At 41.6% G+C, this 22,748-nt stretch overlaps 1 protein-coding gene across 3 annotated transcripts in view; it reads left to right on the top strand.

Moving 5' to 3' along the window:
• Positions 1-19,963, top strand: part of cdh19 (cadherin 19, type 2) — a 28,538-nt gene extending 8,575 nt beyond the window's left edge. Inside the window, exons 5-13 of one of the 3 annotated variants that reach the window (XM_008280931.1) lie at positions 1,217-1,384; positions 2,372-2,562; positions 6,151-6,404; positions 7,670-7,806; positions 11,507-11,628; positions 12,004-12,121; positions 15,950-16,201; positions 17,391-17,432; positions 18,096-18,177. In XM_008280931.1, coding sequence (XP_008279153.1) covers positions 1,217-1,384; positions 2,372-2,562; positions 6,151-6,404; positions 7,670-7,806; positions 11,507-11,628; positions 12,004-12,121; positions 15,950-16,201; positions 17,391-17,407 — 1,259 coding nt within the window. In that variant the 3' untranslated portion in view covers positions 17,408-17,432; positions 18,096-18,177. Of the gene's footprint in view, positions 1-1,216; positions 1,385-2,371; positions 2,563-6,150; positions 6,405-7,669; positions 7,807-11,506; positions 11,629-12,003; positions 12,122-15,949; positions 18,025-18,095 lie in introns of those variants that run through there. The other 2 variants (XM_008280932.1, XM_008280930.1) reach the window with 2 other exon arrangements.
• Positions 19,964-22,748: the final 2,785 nt, after the last annotated feature.

The raw sequence follows: 22,748 nt of genomic DNA, 5'->3' as shown, positions 1-22,748 counted from the left end.
AGCTACGTCCATCTTTTATACAGTCTATGAGAGGAATCCATCTTGAACTGTCCTTTTGGTCTTAATCAATGAAAGGCAATTGGATTTAAGAAATTTATTACGAGTAGGTGTTTTTTTTTTTTAACACCAGAAGGGGTGGTTTTTTTTTTTTTTTATTTTTTATCCAATTTCATCTTGTCGAGACTGAAAACTATCTTTGGGTGTCGTCCCTCTGGTCCTAATCACTTTTGACAAGTCCGAGAGCTCTTCGCACTTTGAAAACAGCATAATTTCCCCTGGCAACTCCATCTAAACAACTATTGACGGATTTTGCTACTTTTTTTTTTTTTTTTGGCCAGTGGGAAAAGTTAACACCGTGACAGGAAATTGATTCAACTAGCGCCTGTGAATGTACACTTACAGTATTTTTCGTGTGCGATGCAGAGGTCGGCCGCAGCGCTTCCCACACACATTGTTGACCTGAACTGTGAAGAGTTGGGTGTGGGCATCATTTAGGTTGAAAAACATTTAAATGCAAATGAATGCAACATGTAAAAGGCCAAATCTGACTTTTTTTTTTTAGTTTTTAGGGAGCCAATTGTCAGTTTCCATAGTTTTTCTGGTGGGTTAAGGTGACCTGCAGGGAGGAAGTCTGGATATATTCTCATATTTTTTCTCGCTATCTTGTGTCTCATTGTAAAGATAAAGAAAGAACAGGATTATCTGGGAGGAAACACATTTCTGTTGGCACTTCTACGTGAGCAGATGTCTGACACGGAGCAGAAATAGTCACCTAGACACTTTCTGTCATTTGTATTTGAAAGAAGCCGGTTGGTCAGGAAATGCAATGCAAAATCAGACGAGTGGCCGAGATGATGAGCTTAAAGGCAAAAAAAATAGCATCCGGATTCGCCGGGTCGATGCAATTCGTTTGATTTAAATTGTTCTTCTTGTTCATTGTTGCCCACAGACTCCAATTTGGCCAGACAGAGGAAGCATTAAGTCATGTGAAAGCCCTCTTAATATTTCTCCTCGTGCTGATTAAATTTGAAGACTTGACATTTACTGCGGTGCAGCATCACAAAGTGCACGGCGGTCTCGGAGACTACTTGAGGCGAAGTTTGTTTACTTGGTCAAAGGGAAGAAAAAAAAAAGAGAGAGAGAGAAAACCACCCACAGATGCACTTGATGCTGTCCTAACGAACCTCCTCGTTTCCTGTCCTCCTCCCGCCCGCAGGCATCGTGGTGACGTCTTGGCCGAACATGGACCGCGAAGCCAGGGAGCAGTACCTGGTGGTGGTGCAGGTGAAGGACATGCTGGGCCTGAGCGGCGGTTACTCCTCGTCCACCACGGTTACCGTCAGCCTGACTGATGTGAACGACAACGGGCCCACATTCCAGCACCGTGAGTCACTTCCTCATGACTGGCGGTGATGCAAACGCTGGGCCATAACGCGCTCAGGGAATCAATGGGGGGAAAGTACAAAGCGTTGCAGACTGCGAGGACGTGTTTAATATTATACCTACGAGGTATTTATTTGATCACACTGGCGCGGTTCTGGTGGGTGGTTTGTTGCTGCCAGCGCCGCGTTTTTTCGCGTCGTGTTATTCGGCCGGCAGCTTTAAAATTAAAAGGGGAGACAGCGGGAGGAGGGAGGAAAGAGACGAGGATGCAGGCGCTCATCCCGCTTGTGCACGTGTACATGTGCCAGACACTGGGTGAATTTAATCATTCACACATGAAAGGACATTTGTCATGACCTTTGGAAACAAACCTAGCTTTCTCAGCGATAAACCTCACTAAATGAATGCCGCGGGAAGAAATCAATTCCGCCGGAATGGGAGAGCAGGGATGATGCTTAATGTCACATTCACATTCACGGCAGGTGCTACTGTATCCCACGGATTCTAACGTTCAGTCAAAAGGCCTTATAAATATTGTATGGCCACACTTCACTTTGAACTGTACCCTCTGTTTTGTCACATAATTACAAATTATTATCAGCGGGGCTTTTTTTTTTTTTTTTTTTTTTTTTCCCTCCTTCCCTCCACGAGCAGCTGGTTGCCTGTTGAGTTTCCTCCCAGTTGTGGCAGCCGTCCAAATGGAGTCGCTCAAAGACACAATCACATTTTCTCATCTTCTTATTAGAGTTAGGCTGGGATTATGTGGAGTTGCCACAATTTATCTGCAGCTCACACAAATTGACCCTCCACCACAATGTTCTCCCTTCTTATCACTTTACACGCTAGCACACTCTCTTGACTAGCTATTAACAACTTACTGTCAAGTTGTGTGTACAGCGTTTAAGTGGGGAAACTTTTTTTTTTAACTTTTTTTTTTTTTAATGATTACATTAATGCACAAGTACCATTTTTTCCCTTGTTTCCTCAGATCTCTACACCTTCGCGGTGCCTGAAGACGCCCAAGTGGGCACCACGGTGGGTCGAATCATGGCGGAAGATGGAGACGTCGGCATCAACGCTAAAATGACCTACAGTCTGGAGGATGACCTGGAAGAAAGCTCCACGTTTATCATCGAAACGGACCCGACGACACAGGAGGGAGTGGTTCTGCTGGCCAAGGTGAATCCACAAACACAATATCTATCTCTAATGTTTTAATTATTTGTATAAATATTCATCATTTAATTTAAATTGGGAGCACCCGCGTGTGTGTGAGGCTCGGAAAGTTTTTGCAAAAACTATAGGCAACTTTTACCAACCTTTATTTTAGATTTAATTAACGTTAAAGATAAAAAATTGTTTAAAAAAAAAAAAAAAAAAAAAGCAAACCAAATTGGGAAAAGGAAAAAAAAAAGTCGAGGATAGCCTGGCACTCCCCGTGTAATTGAAACAGCTGCACACATAGCTGGCAGACGCAGCCGAAGCAACCAGACACCAAAACACATGCTGTAATCTTCATTATTTAACTTGATTAATTAAGAAGAAATTAACTGGCGCAGCCTCCAAGTGACCACGCAGATCAGTCGCCGGCTGAACATACATAAAGGAGCATAAAAATCTGCACCCGCCGTGTATGCCAATTAACGAAGTTGGGCCACGCTGCGGGGACAGAGGATGTAAACAGCTCACTTTTCATGAGCGCACATCAGCACAAAAAAAAAAAAAAACGATTTCGCTGTGATCCGACGGTTCAGTCAGTTCTGTTTCGGAGGGGGAAAAGCGCGGGGAGGCTTCAGTGCCACTGCCAGGTTTTACCCATCCGACAGATGATAAAAGCGATATCACTGGGTGATGAGAGCCTGTGATCCTCTTGGGATGTAATTGCTTCCTTGCTGAGAGTTAGATGAGAAGATTGATACCACTGTCAAGTCCGTCCAGTAAACACAAAGCCGCAGCTAACAGTCAGTTAGCTTAGCTTAGCAGAAAGGAGGGGAAACAGGAGGGGACGGCTTGTCTGTCTCGCTCTGAAGGTAAAGAAATTCAAAAGAAATCCACCCAGCAGCAGCACCTGTAAAGCAGATCTGGTTTGACTCCAGAGAAGGTTTGATCAGGGATGATGTGCTGGATAACATTTGTTAATCAGAAAAGCACATCTAATGCTGCGGAAACAGATATTTCTTCTAAAAAATACTCATTATTTTTTTTAGCAGGAAAAAAGCTTAATGACTGACATGTCTGGGCAGCAGCCATTCTGTTTTTTCATTTTGATTTGGATTATTTTGGATAAAAAAAGTGCTTTTTTTCATGCAGCATAGAACCTTGCTCCTACTGACTTGTTATTTCATTTAGTATATTTTACTAAAATGATCAGGGAGCAGATTGGGAGTGTAAAACCAGTGTTTTTTAAAACTGTGTTGGTGAAATTCCTGTATTTGGTAAACCATAAAGTCAATGTAAATGACACTGCAGAGGCCTATATTATAGGAGTGTTGTATTATTGTTCTTTAGATGAACTGCTTTTAACATATTGTTTCAATTAAATTACTAAAAGGCTCAGAAAGTATAAACTAAAACATGTGGAATTTGGTTATTTAGATTTTATTTGAGCCATCTGACTCTCAAAATAAATTATTCCAATTTATTTTGTGGTACATCATTAAAACCTGACAGGAAATGGGGCTGTAACACATCCTTCCAGAAGATGTTGATCTAGACTAATCCATATCAACAGTGTGTACAGTTGATAACAACTTGTTACTGAAGAAGTTACTGGACATCCTCCTCATCAGTCCTATTCTAACCTCTGAACATGTTGTATGTGTCCGCCATAGGTTTCAGATGAGTGGTGTTCAAACAAAGGCTGCACAAAACTGGCACTGACAGCAATATTCACCAGATGACCTGAATAACTCTACTTGGAAAGAATCGATCATACCAGAAAGAATTGGGGTGATTTTGTATGCATCCATAAAACCTAATTCTAAAAAAGCTGTTTGCCAGCCTTCAACCATACGACAAAGGTTGCAAAGGCATCCGAAATAGTTTTTGGTTGGGAGCCCTTTGCAATCAGTCCAACTGCTCCGACGAACATTATCCAAAAACAGGCATGAAGCACGTTTAAACATCTGTGATGCAAAACTGTACGCATTCCCGACATCTGTTCATCCAGACAGATCATTTCGTCGACGCAGATAAAGATAATGAGATCTCTGTACATCTCTGGGCTTCGTACCGTTTCTTGGCTGAACGCGGTAACCTCCTCGAATCCTCGCTGGTTGCCAGAAAAACTCGTGTTTTTTTTTTTGACGAGGCCGCAGAAAATTAAGTGAATAAGCCTAATGCCCAAATGTGGAACTAATGAAGCGACGCCAGGTTGCCAGTTGAGGCAGAACAAATGGAGTCGCACACGACGCTCACTTGACTCTCTTCTGTCAGCGCAACATACGTTCAATGCACCTTTTTAGTCATTCCATGAGTGCAGCGCTGTAAGCTGAGCAACATAAGAGGATCACGGGCTCATTCAGACACAATTATCAACAAGTGGTGAGCAGAAAAAAACAGCCACATTTCTTCCATTTAAATTACAACATGTTTCCCGGAAGCCCTCTGAGCTCCGAGCGAGTGAACATACACCCGGGTAGTTCTGTCACATTTTTCCTCACTAATTTTTCACTGCAATATAGGGTCCTGTGTCTCTATGGAAACAGCACAACCGTGGCTAGAAGCAGAGAGAAAACAAAAGTCTTTTGTGCAGTATATCAACCTTATATGCCATAAATCATTGAAAAAGAAGTGGAAACAAAGGTTGAATTTCTTTGATTATTCTTGCTTTATAACTTTGATTTGATGCGTCTCCTGTCTGCTCTGCACGGCCTGCAGTTCAGCCCACTTAACCCGGAAAGCCCAGAATTTGTGTCATGTGACTGTCGACCACAGCTAAATTGCTAAAAACTTCTCAGTTGCGTATTGGTTTTTGTTTGTTTTTTACAGAATCTATTTATTTTTGGCAAATTAATAAATAAAGCTGAAGTGATTTTCATGAAATGTTCCAATTTGAAGCGCAGATTTGGTGAAGTTTTGTGGTGTCACACATGAGTAGTTCAAGGACCATTGGAAAATCTCCTGATAGTTTCTCATAAAAAGTGTAATTTGGGCAATTTCTTAAAAAAAAAAGACAACAAGGCTTTCCAACATGGTAGCAGGTTTTGGAGCTCAGAGGGTTAAACATATGTTCAAGAGTGGCACCCAGTTATTTCTAAAGTATTAAACAGTCTTATTGGTTAAAAGTATTGACATATAAAATGTAGCTAGATGCTAAGACTTCTCATGAAACCGGTTATTCTTTTTTTCTCCACTCATGTAAGCCGTATGCTTCTCCTTTAAAGACCAGGAGATTTCAATTTAGCCGCTGTGATGATAAAATAATGGGAAAAAAACAGAAACATTATTGACTGTGAATCATTTTGGGAACATGGTAATGGTTTGCATGCTGTTTTCTTATTACCAGGCTTCATAATGTTAATCAAAAACAGAACATTATTTAAGTACGTGCTCACAGCTGGTAGCTTATTGACATTGACTAAACAATTTTAACATCTAGTCATGTCCTGATCTCAGCGGGGTAATCATCGGTCTCAAGCACAAGTTGGCAAAGCTGATTTGAAAAGCAGTTACTCTTTAAGCCCGTTTAATGATGATAAATTGTTCCCCGCTCGTTACAGTCTCTGTATTTATATAAACCGTTAAAAATACTTCCCTCCCTCGCAGCCGTTGGACTACGAATCCAAGAGACGTTTCGTCATGGCTGCAGAGGCGGTCAACGACCACGTGGACACTCGCTTCCTGAATCTGGATGAGTTCAGCGACAGGACAACGCTCAAGATCGTCGTGGAGGACGTGGACGAGCCGCCCGTCTTCCTGTCGCCGGCCTACGAGTGGAAAGTTCCTGAGAATGCGGCGGTGGGAAGCGAGGTTGGCAGCGTTAGCGCCAGAGACACTGACACAGTCAACAATCCCATCAGGTAATGTGAACTGTCTAAACCAGGAAGAATGGCATCTGCCATCCAACTACCAGTATGATAATGACGAGGCAGATACCCAAGCAGGCGTGGGCGGAACATCCTCAGACAGCTTCCTCCACAGGGTGAAAAATCATTCCATTTCAAATAGCGTTACTGGCTCGGTGCATCCATTTTTACCCTTGATCTCTGGATACCCTGTACATGGTCATATTTATCTCATATTACTTTAGTAGGAAATGAGCCCTGCTGAATAAATCATGACAATTTTTTTTTTTATACCTCACAGGCTTTTCTATCTATTGCCGTGGTATTATCACAAAGCGACGTGGCTAGGACGTGGGAATGTAATAAAGCACCATACGAGGTGGCATATGGAATTGAGATTTGCAGTCATTTGCAAGTGGGGCACGTTGCAGAGGAGACAGGAGCACTACTGGTGCCTGTAGTCCATCTCGGCAGAGCTTAAGAGTGGCAGGTGCTGCATATCATCCTCAGCCTAGCGTCTATTACTGTCCCTTTGGTGACAGTGTCTCATTGATTAATAAATTCAGCCTGACATTTTAGGGGTTTCTACAGTTCTAGTAAATATGATTAAGTTTGCTGTGGTCAAATTGGCTTATTTCCCATGTTGTTATCATCAGAGGAGTGCGCAGAAATGATTCATTACTCTGTTACCCTAATTCACTGTCATGTTAGAGCCCAATCACTTACATTAATAAGTGTTAAAGGCATGATGACGTTGGAGAACAATGCCATAGAGACTACGTATTTCTTTTCAGCTCAGTTGGTTTGTGTCTGATAAATTTGTTTTTTTTTTAAAGATTATTTTCACATTAAAAAGTTTCCGAGACTCACTTGTCAGCCGCTATCAGAAAGCCAGTCAGAAAAAGTAACACTGCTCGGACAGTCTATTATTCAAACGCCAAGAAAGTTTCTCTCTTCCTCTGCGAGTTTCCGAGCCTACCTGTTCATTCTCACTTACGACGAACAGGAAACATCTGTGGTCAGAATAAAAATGATATTCAGTGACGCTAACTGAAAACGTACACGAAGCTGCGTCTGTGCCGTCTGCGCCCGGCGCTTTGTCTTCACAGTGTTGCTGTCGCACAAGCTTGTGTGTGTCTAGTCGCTTTGTTGGATATCTGTCAACAGATTAAAAAATTGAGCAGTTTGCCTAATTAATCTCCCCGTGGTATCGCAATGCTTTGTTTGCCCAGAAAACAACCTTGCCTGCTAAATGTCTGTCTCCGTGATTTCTCTTCCAGATATTCAATTGACAAAAGGAGCGATGCCACAAAAGCTTTCAAAATAGACCCAAACAATGGGACTATAACTGTCGCTAAAGCTTTGGACCGAGAGACTTCAAACTGGCACAATGTGACTGTTGAAGCCAAGGAAACATGTAAGGAGAATTTCCTAAATTTGCATAAGAGCATCTAGTTTATATGGTGAACTGCTGAACATTTGTCCCCACCCAGGTGGGAAACCTGTTCAGAATATGTTCTAGAAACAAATCTTCTTCCAGACCAGTGATTCCCAACAAAGGGTTGCCCCATTGGTCCATGTAACAGTTTGCAGTTCTTTCTTTAGATCGCATCTTCAAAGTCAATCAAATGAAAGAGGAGTTGGAAACTTTTCCAACAATTTCTGATTTCATTTCTAAACATCCATCCTGTTGGGTCGTTGCTTCACAATTAAATTTTGTTTGTCTCTTTGTTTTGGACATCTGGTTGGACTGTACCATTAACACCCAATGGAGTAGCCCACAGCCAGGCCATAATATGTATTATATGGCACATCTGACCATACAGTCATTTATCTGGTTCGCCATTTTTGCAGGGTTTGGAGACACATGTGGGCATTAACCATAGACTGGAGCCACAGGTCAAAGTGTTGCTGTTGTTCAGATTAAACATAGAATAGCAACCTTGAAATAGCTTTATTAGATGTGCCTCCCCCACAAAACCACTGCAACCAACCAAGGAGAGTGTGGATATGTAAACCTCAATAGCAAAAAGTAAGTAAGAAATGAATTGATAAATATATACAACAATTTCCCTGAGGTTTCCACCAAAGGGATCAATAAAGTTCTATTCTATTCTATTTCTATTCTATATGAATGGCTATGAATGAATGAGTGAAAGTAAGACAACATAGATGGACTATATAATGCACAATCCCAAATTTGAACATCCAAAAACCAAACTGAGAGACAACTATCCATTTGTGAAGTCTGAAACCTTCAAACCCCCATTCCACATTTGATTCATCCTAATCGTGTGAAACGAACAAAGAACTTCAGAGTATTACCAGCACCCCCCATTACTTGTGCGGTTACCCGGTGGTATGTGAAGAGATTGGAGTAGCTCAACTAATTTGAAAAAATATTAATCCACATATGGAGTGAGCTGTAAGACATGAACACAGTGTGGGTTGCAATTAAGAATGCATGAAGCTAGCTGGCATGCAACCTGTTAGGAAATACTAATGGATAAACAGAAAGAAAGAAAATTTAATGCGAAACAGTTGGAATATCTTAAAGTTAGATAAATGGTTGCAATATCAGATTAAAAGTATTAAATAAACTATTCATATATTTCACTGAAAGTAGAGGAAGGTACAGTTCAAATAGTCCCTAAAGTGTTAACTGGCTTTAAACTGGATGTTGTTTTACTTTAACAAAACAAAAATGAATATTGTTGACCTTTCAGACAGTTGAACAGTCAGTGCTTATGTCTATTTGGGTAAATTTGCATTTGTACTAGTGGACAGTGTCGGTCAATTACTTTGAGAATGTAGTGAGTTGCAACAAATTTGTGATTGATCTGCAACCAAGTCTTCGTCTACGACACAAATCAACCCAAGTTTGCAATTATAATACAAGAAGTTTGCCACGACTGACCATTTGAGCTTCAGCAGAAGGCAACAGGACTTCTCTTTTTGGTTCTTGAAGACATTTCACGTCTCATCCAAGATGCTTCTTCAGTTCTAACTGACTGAACATGATAAGAGACTCTTTGCCGACAGAAATGTTCACATTCTGAACAGAGATGATGAATTGGTTTGAGAGAGGAGTGAATCAAGCCATCTATGTTCACCTGGAGCAGTCCCTCCATAGGTACCACTGAGCCACCTTGCATAAGTACCTGATAATACCAATTATCAAGTACTTAAACTCGGCTGCAAGGTGACTTGGTTAGCCACCTCGCAAGGTGCTTCGCAGCAAAAAGGTCGCCAGTTTGCATCCCGGTGAGGACACTGGGATCTTTCTGTATGGAGTTTGCATGTTCTCCCAGTGCAGCGTGGGTGCTCTCCGGGTTCTCAGATTTCCAAAAACATGTTGAGGTTAATTGGTGATTCTAAATTGTCTGTAGGTGTGAGTGTGCTTGGTTGTCTGTCTATAAGCCCTGTGATAGACTGGAGACCCTAAGTCAGCTGGGATAGGCTCCAGCTCCCCCGCAACCCAAGTGAGGATTAAGTGGTGTATAGACAATGGATGGATGGAGGTACTTATAGAACAGTCTTGAAATCGCAAAGTTGCACCACCATTAACACCTTGGCTCATCCCTTACCTGGCAGTTTCACAACCATTCACACCTCAAGGCATGTGAGACTTGATGCGAGTCATTAATGGGCCATTAGCTGTGTGAGTTAAGAGTGACGATCTATATCTGAGACTCCACATCAGTCAGGTAGAACTGAAGAAGCCTCTTGGATGAAAAGTGAAAAATCTTAAAGAACCAAAAACAGAAGTCTAGTTGTTCTGTACTGAGGCTTTTAGGATTATCAAGACCTGGATAGCTTAGAGTCTACACAGATATATTTACCTCTTCTGGCAAACATGATCACCAGTAGTTTGCCACCACAGTTTGCCAGTAGTGGTCCATTTCTAGGAACTTTCTGGTCAGTTTTTCATTAGTGGCAAACATGTCAATTTATTTCTTCAAATATAGTATATTTGGAAATAATTGTACACTCTGAAAACCAAAACCAAAAATATGTTAACAGTTCACATCAGTCTTTTTGAGTTATGACAACTTCTAATGCAATCATGTTCAGTCAACAAATAATATTGAGTTGGAGGAATTATCTTTTTCTCTACAATCAAGGGTATTTGAAATTACAAAATACTTAACAACTGGCAGCATGAACAGTTGTTAAGTCCCTTCTGAACTCAACCATGAGAAAAATAAACCCATCAAGACTATTTAATCTGTTGACTACAGCTTAAATGTAGTTTTAAGTCAAATAAGACAGAAACTACAGTTTAAAATAAAGACAATTTGTGCTATTGCATCAACACAATTCATCAAAATAGTATTTGCAACTTAAAAGGTTAATCCAAATAAGTACATCACCTTTTTTTTAATCTTGTCATGCATTTAATGAAGTGATAGCAACAGATTCCCTAAATTACGTTTTATAAGCATTATGTATGGGTTTCCAGGGTTTCTAGTAGACTGCTGTAGTTGAATTGTAGCCACATATTTCCATGTGCAAATTAGATTTGGAGCAAACTTTTGGACTTCTAGCTTCAAACTATCTAAATAACTTGAAGGATTTTGCAGCAACTTTGTCTAAACCGAAGATGCATATGAAAACATGACCTTGCTGCAGAGTTGCGTCAACATTGCCAAAGGTTAATCACAACTGTATCCCAGAAATCTAAAAATTTGGAAGGATTAGCAGTCACTTTATGTTAAATCAAGCCTTAATACACTGAAGCGACCCCCAGGGACATGTTGGACTAGCTCGTAGTTTGCTGTTTGCGACCGTTCTAAGGATTGGCCCATAATGTCACGGTCATAGAAACAGGCCTATGGGTGTACGTCTGACAAAAAGAGTTGGGAACCACTGGTCTAGAATGATGCAAACCATTAAATTCCCATAGAAGATTTTTTACTGTTTTTTAGTCTTCAGTCAATTATCTTGTTTTGGCAAAAGCAGTGTGACGCTGATGCCCATTTTTTGGCTCCACAGTCGTGATGCAAGAAAGTGAAACATTTATCAGTCTTAAGTGTTATTTTGACAGAGCTTTTACAAAGCATTTATGATACATGCACCCAGTGGACTCCAGCAAATGTCTATCTTCACTACTGCAGCGCAGAACCATTTATCCTCCTCTGTGGTGGTGTTCATCAAAGTGCTGGACATAAACGACAATGTGCCAAGGCTTGCAAGAGATTACCAGCCATATATCTGTGAGGGGACGCAGGCGGGAGAAGTATGTATATCATGATGCACTGATTTTCGTGATTTACTCCTGTGTACAGCGGTGTGGAAATCAGAGTTTACATGAACGTGGACAGTAAATGTTTTCAAATTATGTCCTTTTATATTTCCCCCACAATATTTCCAATGTTCCTTTCATCCTTTTAAACAACAAAAGACTCAAAAGGAACCATTTGATTGTTGTAAAGCACTATACCGTACTGCATTCATAGCATTGTCAGCTTCTAAATGAGATTCTGAGCGTTATGTTTCCGAGTAATGCAATGCAAAGCCTTCATACGATTATGAAGAATTCCTGGAAAGTCTGTTTTCAAATATTCCTGTGTACAATCACAATGTTCCAGTGATGTGTCTTTGTGTCTCTCAGCTCATTCAGCTGCTCAGTGCTGTTGATCCAGACGACCCTGTGGAGGGACACCACTTCTACTTCTCCATGGTCCCCGAGAAGCACATCAATCCAAACTTCACTATCAGAGATAATCAAGGTTATATTAAATGAGACAATCAGGCATACAAATACAGTGCCTATAAAAAATATACACCCCCCTTGGAAGTTTTCCGCTTTTATTGCTTTTCAACATTAAATCATGGCTTAGTGCAATTTGGCTTTTATCACAAAAATGTACAGAAAAAAAAAAAATGATTGTATAAGTATTCCCCCTCTTCAGGTCAGTATTTAGCAGATGCACCTTCCTTCCAAAATGACACCATTGAAAACGTGTGGATGGGTCTCAATCAGCCTTGCACATGTAGACATTACAATTTTACCCCATTCTCCTTTGCAAAACTACTCGAGCTCTGTCAGGTTGCGCTGGGATCGTGAGTGAAATAACCCTTTTTAAATCCAGCCACAAATTCTCAACCATGCTGAAGTCTCGGCTCTGACTCCGGAACTTTTACTTTATTACCTTTAAGCCATTTATGTGCATCTTTAGTTGTATACCTCTGGTCATTGACTTGCTGGAAAACAAATTTAAGTTGCAGTTTTCCTGCAGATTGGTTGTCTTCCAGGATTTCCTTATACTTTGCTGCACTCATTTTACTCTCTGCCTTTACAAGCCTTCCAGGGCCTGCTGTTAAAAAGTATCCCCACATCATGATGCTGCCACCACCATGCTTCACACATGGGATGGTGTGTTGTGATGATGTGCAGTGTTTGGTGTCCGCCACGTAGAGCGTCTAGTCGGATGGTCAACAAGCTGCATTTTGCGGGACGCCGCTATAGCTCACCTGGTTGAGCTGGCGTCCCATGTGCAGGGCTACAGTCCCAATGTGGAGGTCATGAGTTTGAATCCCGCTCATGACCCTTTCCCACATGTCCTCCCCTACTTTCCTGTCTCTCTCTCACTAACACTATCCAACAAAGGCCAAAAAAATAATTTAAAAAAAAAGCTGTGTTTTGGTCTCATTAGAACAAAGAACATTCTTCCAGTTGACTTCAGAGTCTCCCAGATACCTTCTGGTGAGCTCTAGTTGAGTTTTAATGTGAACTTTGGTCAACAGTGCCTCTCTCTTTTCCACTTTACAATAGATCTTTGGCTGGTGAAGAACCCAGCCAACAGTTGTTGTCTCTCCAGTCTCAGTCACTGAAGCTTGTAACTCCTTCAGAGTCATTGGTGTCTTGGTGGCCTCCCTCACTAGTCTTTTTCATGCATGGTTATACAGTTTTTGAGGACGGCCTGCTCTTTGCAGATTTACCAATGTGGCATATACCCTCGATTTTTCAATAATGAATTTAACTGTGCTCCAAGGATATTCAGTGAATTAGAAATTTTCTTGAATCCTCTGACTGATGCGTTTCAATAACCTTTTCAGTGAGTTGCTTCATGTTTTTTTGGTCTTTATGGCGCAGTTATAGCCAGGAGTACTAACTCACCAGCGACTGGCTCTTCCATATACAGGTGTATTTATACTATCTCTAGACAGATTCCCGTCAATCAGAAGTTTTCAATTTCACTAGTTGTGTGACTTGTAGCACCAGTTATGTTGTGTTGTATGAGACGAGTCACTTTGAGAGGATGAACACTTTATGCAATCGCTTTAATTAACTGACATTACTTTGTAGAAATCTGGTTTCACTTTGACATTAAACATTCATTTTTCATAAATCTTGTCAAAAAAAAGCCAAATTAAACTGACCATGATTCAAGGTTGAGAAGCAATAAAAAGGAAAAACTTTCAAGGGGGGTGAACATTTTTTTTATAGGCACTGTATATCTTATAACAGCTCTATATTTACTAGCTCCATCCTGTTCACTCTTAGAGTTGAAATAGTGCGCTACATATACACTCAAAAGCTTTTTTTTTTCTGTTTAAAGAAATACATTTGCTTTTTTTTGCTGAGAATTACATCAGAATATTGATACCCCTCTCATACAATATGGAGCTACAGCTAGCAGCCAGTTAGGCGAGAATAAAGACTAAAAACAGGGAGAAGCAGCTCGCCTGGCTCCGTCTGATAGTAATAAAATCAGCCTATTAGAACCCCCAGAGCGCTGTCATTAACATATTGTATCAAATTTGTTTAATCTGTACAGAAATTGAGGAGTAAATATGACAAAATGTGTTTTTGCACATTATGAGCTCTGCCTTTTTCTTGGTTGGGTGCTGCGGCCCCCTGAGGACTGTGCTGTCGCAGCCCAGCCTCACACCAAAAAATGTGTAATAGCTACACTGGTCCGCGGCCCATCATGTATTATTTTCACACAAAAAAAATGCTGTAAAGAAACTTGCAAGTCATGGATGCTGGGCAGTAGAAAAGAATAGGACAAAACAACAATTTTACAGCCGTTACACAATGTTATGCATTTGGGTTTGTTAGGTGCCAGCTTCACTTCGACAATAAAGCTGCACAACTTTGTGAACTTTAGAGGTGCTGCAGTCATATTTCTTTATTTCTTAACAGAACCCGATTTGCTGTCTCCTCCCGTTTCCAGCCTTTGCTCGACTTACCTAACAGGTTGCCGGCTGTAGCTTCGTATTTTTGCGTACAGACGTGCGTCTGAGAGTTGTTATCGATCCTCCCGTGTAGCCGCAGCTTAGAAGTCATATCTTATTTCTCAATTGGAAACAGCACCGTGTCAGTAACCTACAACAGCGATCATGCAGATTTCACTGTGGTCTGTGGTCACAGTTTGGCTGCTGAAAGACTCAGTGGCAGTGAAACTCTTAACATAAAGTAAATCTGTATAATTCTAGGGGCTGCAGGGTGGTGCAGTTGGTAGCACTGTTGCCTCGCAGCAGGTTCGCGTCCCGGTGGGGGCACCGGAATCTTTCTGCGTGGAGTTTGCATGTTCTCCCCGTGCAGCGTGGGTTCTCTCCGGGTTCTCCGGCTTTCCACAAGGTCCAAAAACATGTTGAGGTTAATTGGTGATTCTAAATTGTCTGTAGGTGTGAATGTGAATCCCCTGCCTTCGCCCTAAGTCAGCTGGGATAGACTCCAGCCCCCCGCGACCCTAGTGAGGATTAAGCGGTGTATAGATAATGGATGGATGTTTCATTCTACATCTACAGGAAGCGTCACCCTGCAAATTAAAGACATTTTCTGTTAAGCTATGGGGGGAAAAAATGAGAAGAGGAATAGTTGTGTATGGTATATCAACCATAGGTGGAAACCAAACCACATCCAGTATGAACAGTGCTATAACAGTATGAAAAAGGCAAAGTAGAAGGATGTTTTATTTGAAAAACATTTAAATTTAAATGAATACTGCATGCTAGTAACTCTTTTAGGAATAAATCCAGGTTGTAGTTTTTGCAGCCTTTAAAGTAAGTTAAATGTTTGCCTTAGAAGTCAGCGGGCACCAAGTTTAGAATAAGAATGGGCAGCACAGATTGAACAAACAGTGTTGTTAGAAAGCATGCAGCGTGTTTGAATGTGTTGAATAAGTTAGAATGAAATGTATGCAGGTGCAGCGTATGGGTGGTTAGCCACGCAAGCACTGCAGTCCAGTCAGCACCTCGGAAATGAATAATGAATCAAGAAGAAACACATTTAATAAAACACATTTCCATATGCCACGAGGCTTGTGTGACTCCAGCGGAGTTATTGTTCAGCGTCTTGATGAACTCGTACAGGTGGAGCAGAAACTGAAGGGGAATTTTCCAAATTTAGTTCCTCGCGCTCAAAAAACAACAAAAAAAAAGGGCCTTTAGGAGAGCTGGGATCCAATTTTAAATGACATTAAGTGTGTCAGTTTGCCTGTTATTTTTCAGTTCCCCTCCAAAATACACATTGACAGCAGCAGCAGCAGCAGCGCTCATGTTTTTTTTAAGAATCCCGAAAAGTGCATCTCTCACTTCTTGGCTTTCAGACAACACGGCCGGCATCGTGGCACGCAGGAGCACTTTCACACGCAAGGATCGAACCCAGTACGTCCTGCCCGTGGTGGTGGCGGACAGCGGCTCTCCGGCCCTCTCCAGCACCAGCACTCTGACCATCACCGTGTGCAGCTGTCAGCCGGCCGGCCACTGTCCCACGGGAGGGGTGGAGGCGCTGGCTCTGTCCATGGGGCTGAGCCTGCAGACCTTGTTAGGGATTCTGATCTGCCTGGTCACACTCACAGGTAAGCAAGTATTACCATCTAATTTTATCCCGCCTCAGCCTGGGCTATCTTACATAATAACATCCAGCAGAGAGTACGCTGGCGTCTATTTGGAGTTTGGTCTCCTGGATGTCTTAATCTGGCTTTAAAATCAGCTCGGTGTCTGGCAGTAACTTGTGGAAGATTAACGTTTTCCACGAAAGACGTCTGAATATGGAGATCCGAAAAGGTTATCAGACGAGTCAGAAATGCTGCCGTCTCACCAATGATGACTGACATGTTGGTTAAAATACAGAATTTATTACTCATCACTTCAGAAGGAGAAGATTTTTGTCTCCTCTGACCGGAAGCAATGTAGAAGTCAAGAGATAAAGCTGGCTGTTGATAGACTTAAAGTCAATAAATGTACACCGAAGAGACGTATTACAAAGGGTTCAGAGAAAAACATCCCGAGGTGCTGGTCTGGAGTTGTACCCCTTAAGCTTTTTCAAACCATGCCAATATAAAGGCTACTGCAGGATGACCAAAGATGTTGTTCTGCCAAATTTACTGGCAAGAGTTTTCTTCAGACATCATCGTGATTGACAAGACAGACGGCTGGCTAAACAACATTAATCCCTCTAAGAGCCTCGTTGCAAATGTAGTTTGTTCTGTTTACACACAACAAGTGAAGTGAACTGGAGAGATGGTTGTTGTTTGTGCACCAGAGATGTCACAAAGGGAGAGATTGGCTATCTAAAGAATCCTGAATAGAAATCTATGGGCGGATTCTGTAACGAAGATGGTGGTTGTGTGACATAAAAGCCAGTCGTGTTGATGCACAGATGCAAGCAAGCTGTTTAGCAGAGGTATAACCTGCAGGGAAAACGGGTTTTAAAGCTCGCTTTGAGGTAAAATCACCAAACTTTATGACTTTGTGACTCCATATATGTAGTTTTTACATCTTGGTGACCATTGAAATTGTAGTTATGGCTCTTTCCCAGTTCATTTAGGCCAAAATTAAAGCCCTAGTGATATGGATCTACAGAAGATTTCACTACAGGTGTAGCGTGAGATGTTAAGAGGAAAGAAAACCATAAATCATGCCAGACATCTAGTATTACTTCACCGATAAGGTACCCAGTGGATCAAACTTCTAAAATACGACCTTTAAGACAAATCTCAAATGCAATTGAAATTTTGTTGTAAAAAAGAGTCGTTCTTTTTGCAGCGGATCTGTTGAGCTAAAGCAGTTCCACCCCACATCACTTTGGCAAGTATATGACCCCGAGTGTTAAACAGCAGGATTTTTCATTAACCAATCTGCGCTTTCATTTGAATCCGCTTTTTTAGAACTCACCTGCGTGCCTTTAACACACACTTTTAAAATGCTGAAAGCTTGCAGAGCAATGATGTCAGGTAATGAGCGCATTGGTTGCAATACATCAGTAGCAATGCCATCCTGGGACATTGATGGGTTTGCATAGTGAAGAGCTTTATTATGACCTCGGCTGCTTTGTGTCCTCCCTGTGCCCATCACATGAAAGATTAATGACAAAACCTGCTATGCTAACATTCTGTCGGATGAGAACAATAGCCGGTAGAAAACACAGCGGAGAAAAAAAACACAAACCAAACAGTCTTTTAGTATTCCGTGCCACATGGAGCAAATTATGGAACGCTTTCTTTATGTGTGAGCTGAAATTAAAAAAAAGATAATTTATTGCCTAATTTGTCCCCATTCAGTTTTTTACTTTTTTTTTTTTGGCATCCCACTAGTTACAGGAAAACAAATCTGGCTGCTGTTATTTTCAACGCACTTGCACATTCTACGTGCATGCTCCATCAGGCGCCGTAGATGTTTTTTTTTTTTCCCTCACTAAGCTCATGCCCTGGTGTTTAACTGTAATGATCTCCCACTGTGTTGTGTCTGCAGTGCTGTCAGTTCTAATGCTGATGGTGAGGAGACACAGGCGGAAACAGCAGGAGGGGCTGGAGGTGGAGGTGAGGGAGCTGGAGCTGCCGGAGACGGTGTCGCAAAAGGTGCTTTATTACGGAGAAGCAGGAGGTGGAGGAAGAGGAGGAGGAGGAGGAGGAGGAAGAAGGGACCTGGACTTGTGCCACCCCGTCGTCCCTCTGCGCCCCCACCCCAGGAGGAGGGAGAGGAGGCTGCGCAGGGAGGACGTCAGGGCCAGCATTCGCATGTCTCTCCGGGAGTCACACCTCATCGGGCCGGAGGACGAGGTCTTCAAGCAGTTTATTCTGGACCGGCTGGCGGAAGCTGACCAGGATCCTTACGTTCCCCCCTTTGACTGCCTAAGAACATACGCGTATGAAGGGTCGGGGTCTCCCACGGGGTCCTTGAGCTCTTTGGATTCTTCTGCTTCGGAGGTTGGACCCGAGCAACCCGTCTGCAATCCCAGACCTTGTTTAGTAAGACTCACCCCTTGGTACGGCGGAGGAGAGGAGGACACCGTTTTCTGAGATTCATTTTTGCGTCCTAGACAAGGGCAGTGCATGCCCAATAAACCTTCCTCAACAATGATATAAAAATCACAATTTTGCGTTAAACAAAATGTTTGGCGTTGTGGGAACAGCTTGTCTGATTTTTTTTTTACCGTTGGCTACCTATTTCTTCATTTTTTTTGGTTTTATGCTAAGCTAACACGCTCTCGTCTCTGAGAAAGGGAATTTCCTGTAATGTTGGACTATTCTTTTTAAACATAAAATCAAGAGCTACTGCTGGCATGCTTTACATCAGCTTTTGTTTGCTGTATTTTTTATTCTATGAACAACCGTCCTATAACTTAAACCACTTTTATTACTTTACATCAGCTTGAAAGCATTAATAACTAACTAAATGTCACATTAGAATAAATGCCGCATATATTAAATGTGTCGGTGCTTTAAAATCAAAAGGGAAATGGCTGACCTACTGTTTTGCACCAATCAAATGTTGTCAATTTTCATGTCTTTTGTCGTTAATGGGTTGTACAAAACTTTCCCTAATCTGCAGAGACGACAGTTTGCATCCTGTCTCCTACTAAAAGCCAAAGATTGCTGAGCTTAGCGCTAAATATTTCTTTTCTTTTGGGCAGAACAAGCTGAAAACTATAATATATTGTTGCAGGAAACGTCATCTTTCACACACATCCAGCAGAGCAACATTTTTTTTTTAATGTGTGTTCATTCCAGTATTACGAGCTCCGTTTTGTTCTCCACCTCCTGCTAAAAAAGTGATGCGGCTCCTTAGCTTGTTAGCCTTGCGACTGCACCACTATATTGAGCTAAGAGCTTCGCCTGTTTGTTGTGTTGCACTGGGCAGGGAGTGCACAGCGGCTTTATTAGAGGGGCTTTTTTTTTGTTGTTGCTGAAAACAGCTCCCTGCTGCAGCTGGAAAAATGACTGTTGAGGATCGTGTTTGTCGGCTGGAATACCAAAACAATGAGGGTAAAGAGGCTAAATGTGCTCTCGAAGCGGAGGGAAAGTATCTGATTTGTAATTGGAAATGTCATATTGTTTGTTTTGAGGTGTGACGGCATTAACAGCAGTATTACTGACCTGTGAATTTTTAATTTCTGGCATTATGTTATTCAGTTTTTATCCTGTTGCTGTTGTGTATTTGGCATTTCGGCTTGTATTTCTGTTATATGAGATGTGTGAGTAAGTTATTGTATAATCCCCATGCATATGTCAACATATTTTTCTAAATGAAGATTTTTATGTCATGATTGCCGTAAATCTCACAGACATGAAAGTTTATATAGAGCGAGTATGCATTAAATATTAAGCCTTTAACATGCATTATGCTCTATGATATGGTTTTCTGCTTTCTGCTGAGTCACCAGAGAGCCTCGTGTCAGCCAGCATCAGAAGGACGGATGACTGGCAGCAAAACTTGGTACAAAGTGAGGTTGACGAAGGACAAAAAGTTTGCTTGATTTGAAACGTATAAGGGAAGTGACACTCGAGATACATAACGGCGGCTGGAGTGCTGTAGAGGTAGAAAAAAAAACAGCACATAACACAGTGTCTGCCTCTCCTCCGTCTTCATGGTCGTTGGACAATCACCACAAGCTGGCGGTTAGTTGCGGGGGCGGTTGCCGGTGCTTGCGGGTGACTTGACGTAATTGTGCGGTGATCAGGTCCGGCCCCCCTTCACCTTTTCAACCGCTAATTGGGCTGTTTGCTGTCTGTGAGGTCAGCGCTGGGACCAGAGAGAATATAGTTCTTACTGAGGAAATAAAGAAATTCATATACAAGTCTTTCTGAAAAGTAGCTCGAAACACTCGAGGTAGGAGACATGAGGAAAACAACTAATTGCCGGAGTCTATTCTGCCTTTCCCTCCCTCGCCACGGTTACTTGTATGAGCAGGTCCGACACTCAGCAGGACAATTTCCAGACATCACTGCAACTCAAAGTGAGCTTCAAATAGCCTCCGCTGTTGGAAACAATCAATCCGGCCAGCGCTTTTTAGACTTAATCATTGTCTCACAATGGCTTCTAAAGACACAGGTGTTCAGAAAAAAGGGCCCTTTTAAAGGCTTTTCAAACCGGTCTCCACAGTCCAACATGTAAGGCATTGGATTTTCCCCATACAGGCTCTGTTATAATTCCCTTTTCAATAGTACCTTAATGTCAAAAATCATTCAGCTCCTGGTGTCATTTAACCTTCTGAATTTCTGCCATTATCCATGGTGAATATCACGGGTAATTTAACCTAACAGCCCTTTTCTTTGTGTAATTATACCCATTACAGCAACGTGAAGGATTTCACTCCGTCAACCGTCTCTGTCCTCCGCTCTCCCGCACAGGTTATAGATTCAGCTCTTCTTTTCAAACCCAGTGCCAAACTCCTCACACGGTGCCACAATGCTCACTGGAGGGTCTTTGAGTGGGACTCTCATTTGGCAGACAGTGAGTTGATTGAAAAGATGCCTGAAAGGATTTTGAGAGCTCTTTTTTTTTTTTAAATCATTAGCGACATGCCTTAAGGTTTGGCTGAAGAGAGCGCAAATCATTCATGTGCAATTTGGTAATGCGAACGTAATTATAAGTACAAAGATTAAAATCTGGATGAGAATCAGAGTGTCACAATACAGTTTAGTGTTTGTGTCGAATGGATGTCATCGAACGCAGCTCGCTGAATGAACGCTGCTACAGCCTGAGTCCACATAAAGAATGTATGTGATGGGAAGTTCGTAATGATAAAATCAAGTCATTCAAACATGGTATGCAAGGCCAGTTTATGAATGTGCTGTTGATGTATATGATTCTCCCGCAGCGTAATGCACAAAAGGAAATTGAGAATCTGCTCACAGGTGGTGGTGGAACAGCTTGACAAGGACATCGGAAGACGGAAATGAGTAATCAACCTGAGAAATGGGTGAAATCGCACGTGGAGGTTCAGCAAATACAGCGGGGGGTTCCTCGTATGGGGACCATAAATGTTCTGTAATTGTAAAAAATAATAATACTTATATTAAGTTTCATGGAGATATTACAATCTGGAGGAGGATTCAAATTCTTTAACAGTTTCGTAAAAATCAAATAATCGCAGAACAAAATAAGTCCGGTGGATGATTTATGAGGATAAAAACATTTTTAACCACTGATACACAGATTTCACAGCAAAATCATCCCAGTTTTATTAGAAATTCAAAGAACAGATAAATACCAGGTTGCTTGAACTGTAAATTAAATAGCAAAAAATATTTCTAAATTTATACAGTGACTGGCCCAACAAAATCATAACCAGGTACTAGCAAATTTGCAACATTATCTGAAATGCTTGTCCCTCATTTTTAGCGATTAATATATTTTCATTAATTAATCAATGAATCATCACCATACTTCAACCAACATGTTGGAAGGACCAGCAGGAAAACACACTGACATCACCATTCTGAGAAATACACTCCAACTGAGGCTAAAATTTAACAACTTTCATGACTTTAACAATTAATATCATGTACAGGTGCCAGTTAGGGTTCAGTTCTGTAATTTAAGAACCGGTTGTCGTCTGGTCATGTGTTCCGTTTGGAGGGTAAACACTTTTTTGAGCACAGAAGCAGTTTATTGCTGCTGTGTTTCTGCACGATTCTTTACTTGCATGTATTGTGAACAATCTGTTTAAGCTTAATTGACGATACAGAGGGAGACAAAAGATAAATGGAGTGAGAGTTCAACTGATTCATCAGACACGCTAATCAGGGCATCAATCAGGCCACCAACGTGGTGACTTTAGCCTCTACAAAGGAAGTAAAAAAAAAAGCTGTTTAACCTTCGACCAGAGACAAAGATTAGTTCCTGTAGCACTGAGTGGCTGATATGAAAATACTCTTCATATGGAAAGAAGGAAAACACGTCTCGAATTTGAATAGAGGCCAAGACCACGACTGAGTTTTAGTTACAGCAAAGGAGGGAAACTTATCAAAGAAAAGCAAAAGTTATAATGAGGTGCAGAAATCAGCATCAGTGGTGTGTGAGAGCGTGTGATGGTCGTGGGTGGCACATGTTGTCAGCATAAGGTTTGGCAACTCAACAGGCCGGCTTATATAACCCCGGCCCTGGCCAGGTGTACCCAGT

The sequence above is a fragment of the Stegastes partitus genome, unplaced genomic scaffold (genome assembly GCF_000690725.1).
Source record: "Stegastes partitus isolate 25-593 unplaced genomic scaffold, Stegastes_partitus-1.0.2 Scaffold214, whole genome shotgun sequence".
Classification (NCBI taxonomy): domain Eukaryota; kingdom Metazoa; phylum Chordata; class Actinopteri; family Pomacentridae; genus Stegastes; species Stegastes partitus.
The sequence above is the reverse complement of the archived record's forward strand: the minus strand, read 5'-3'. Positions and strand labels throughout refer to the sequence as shown.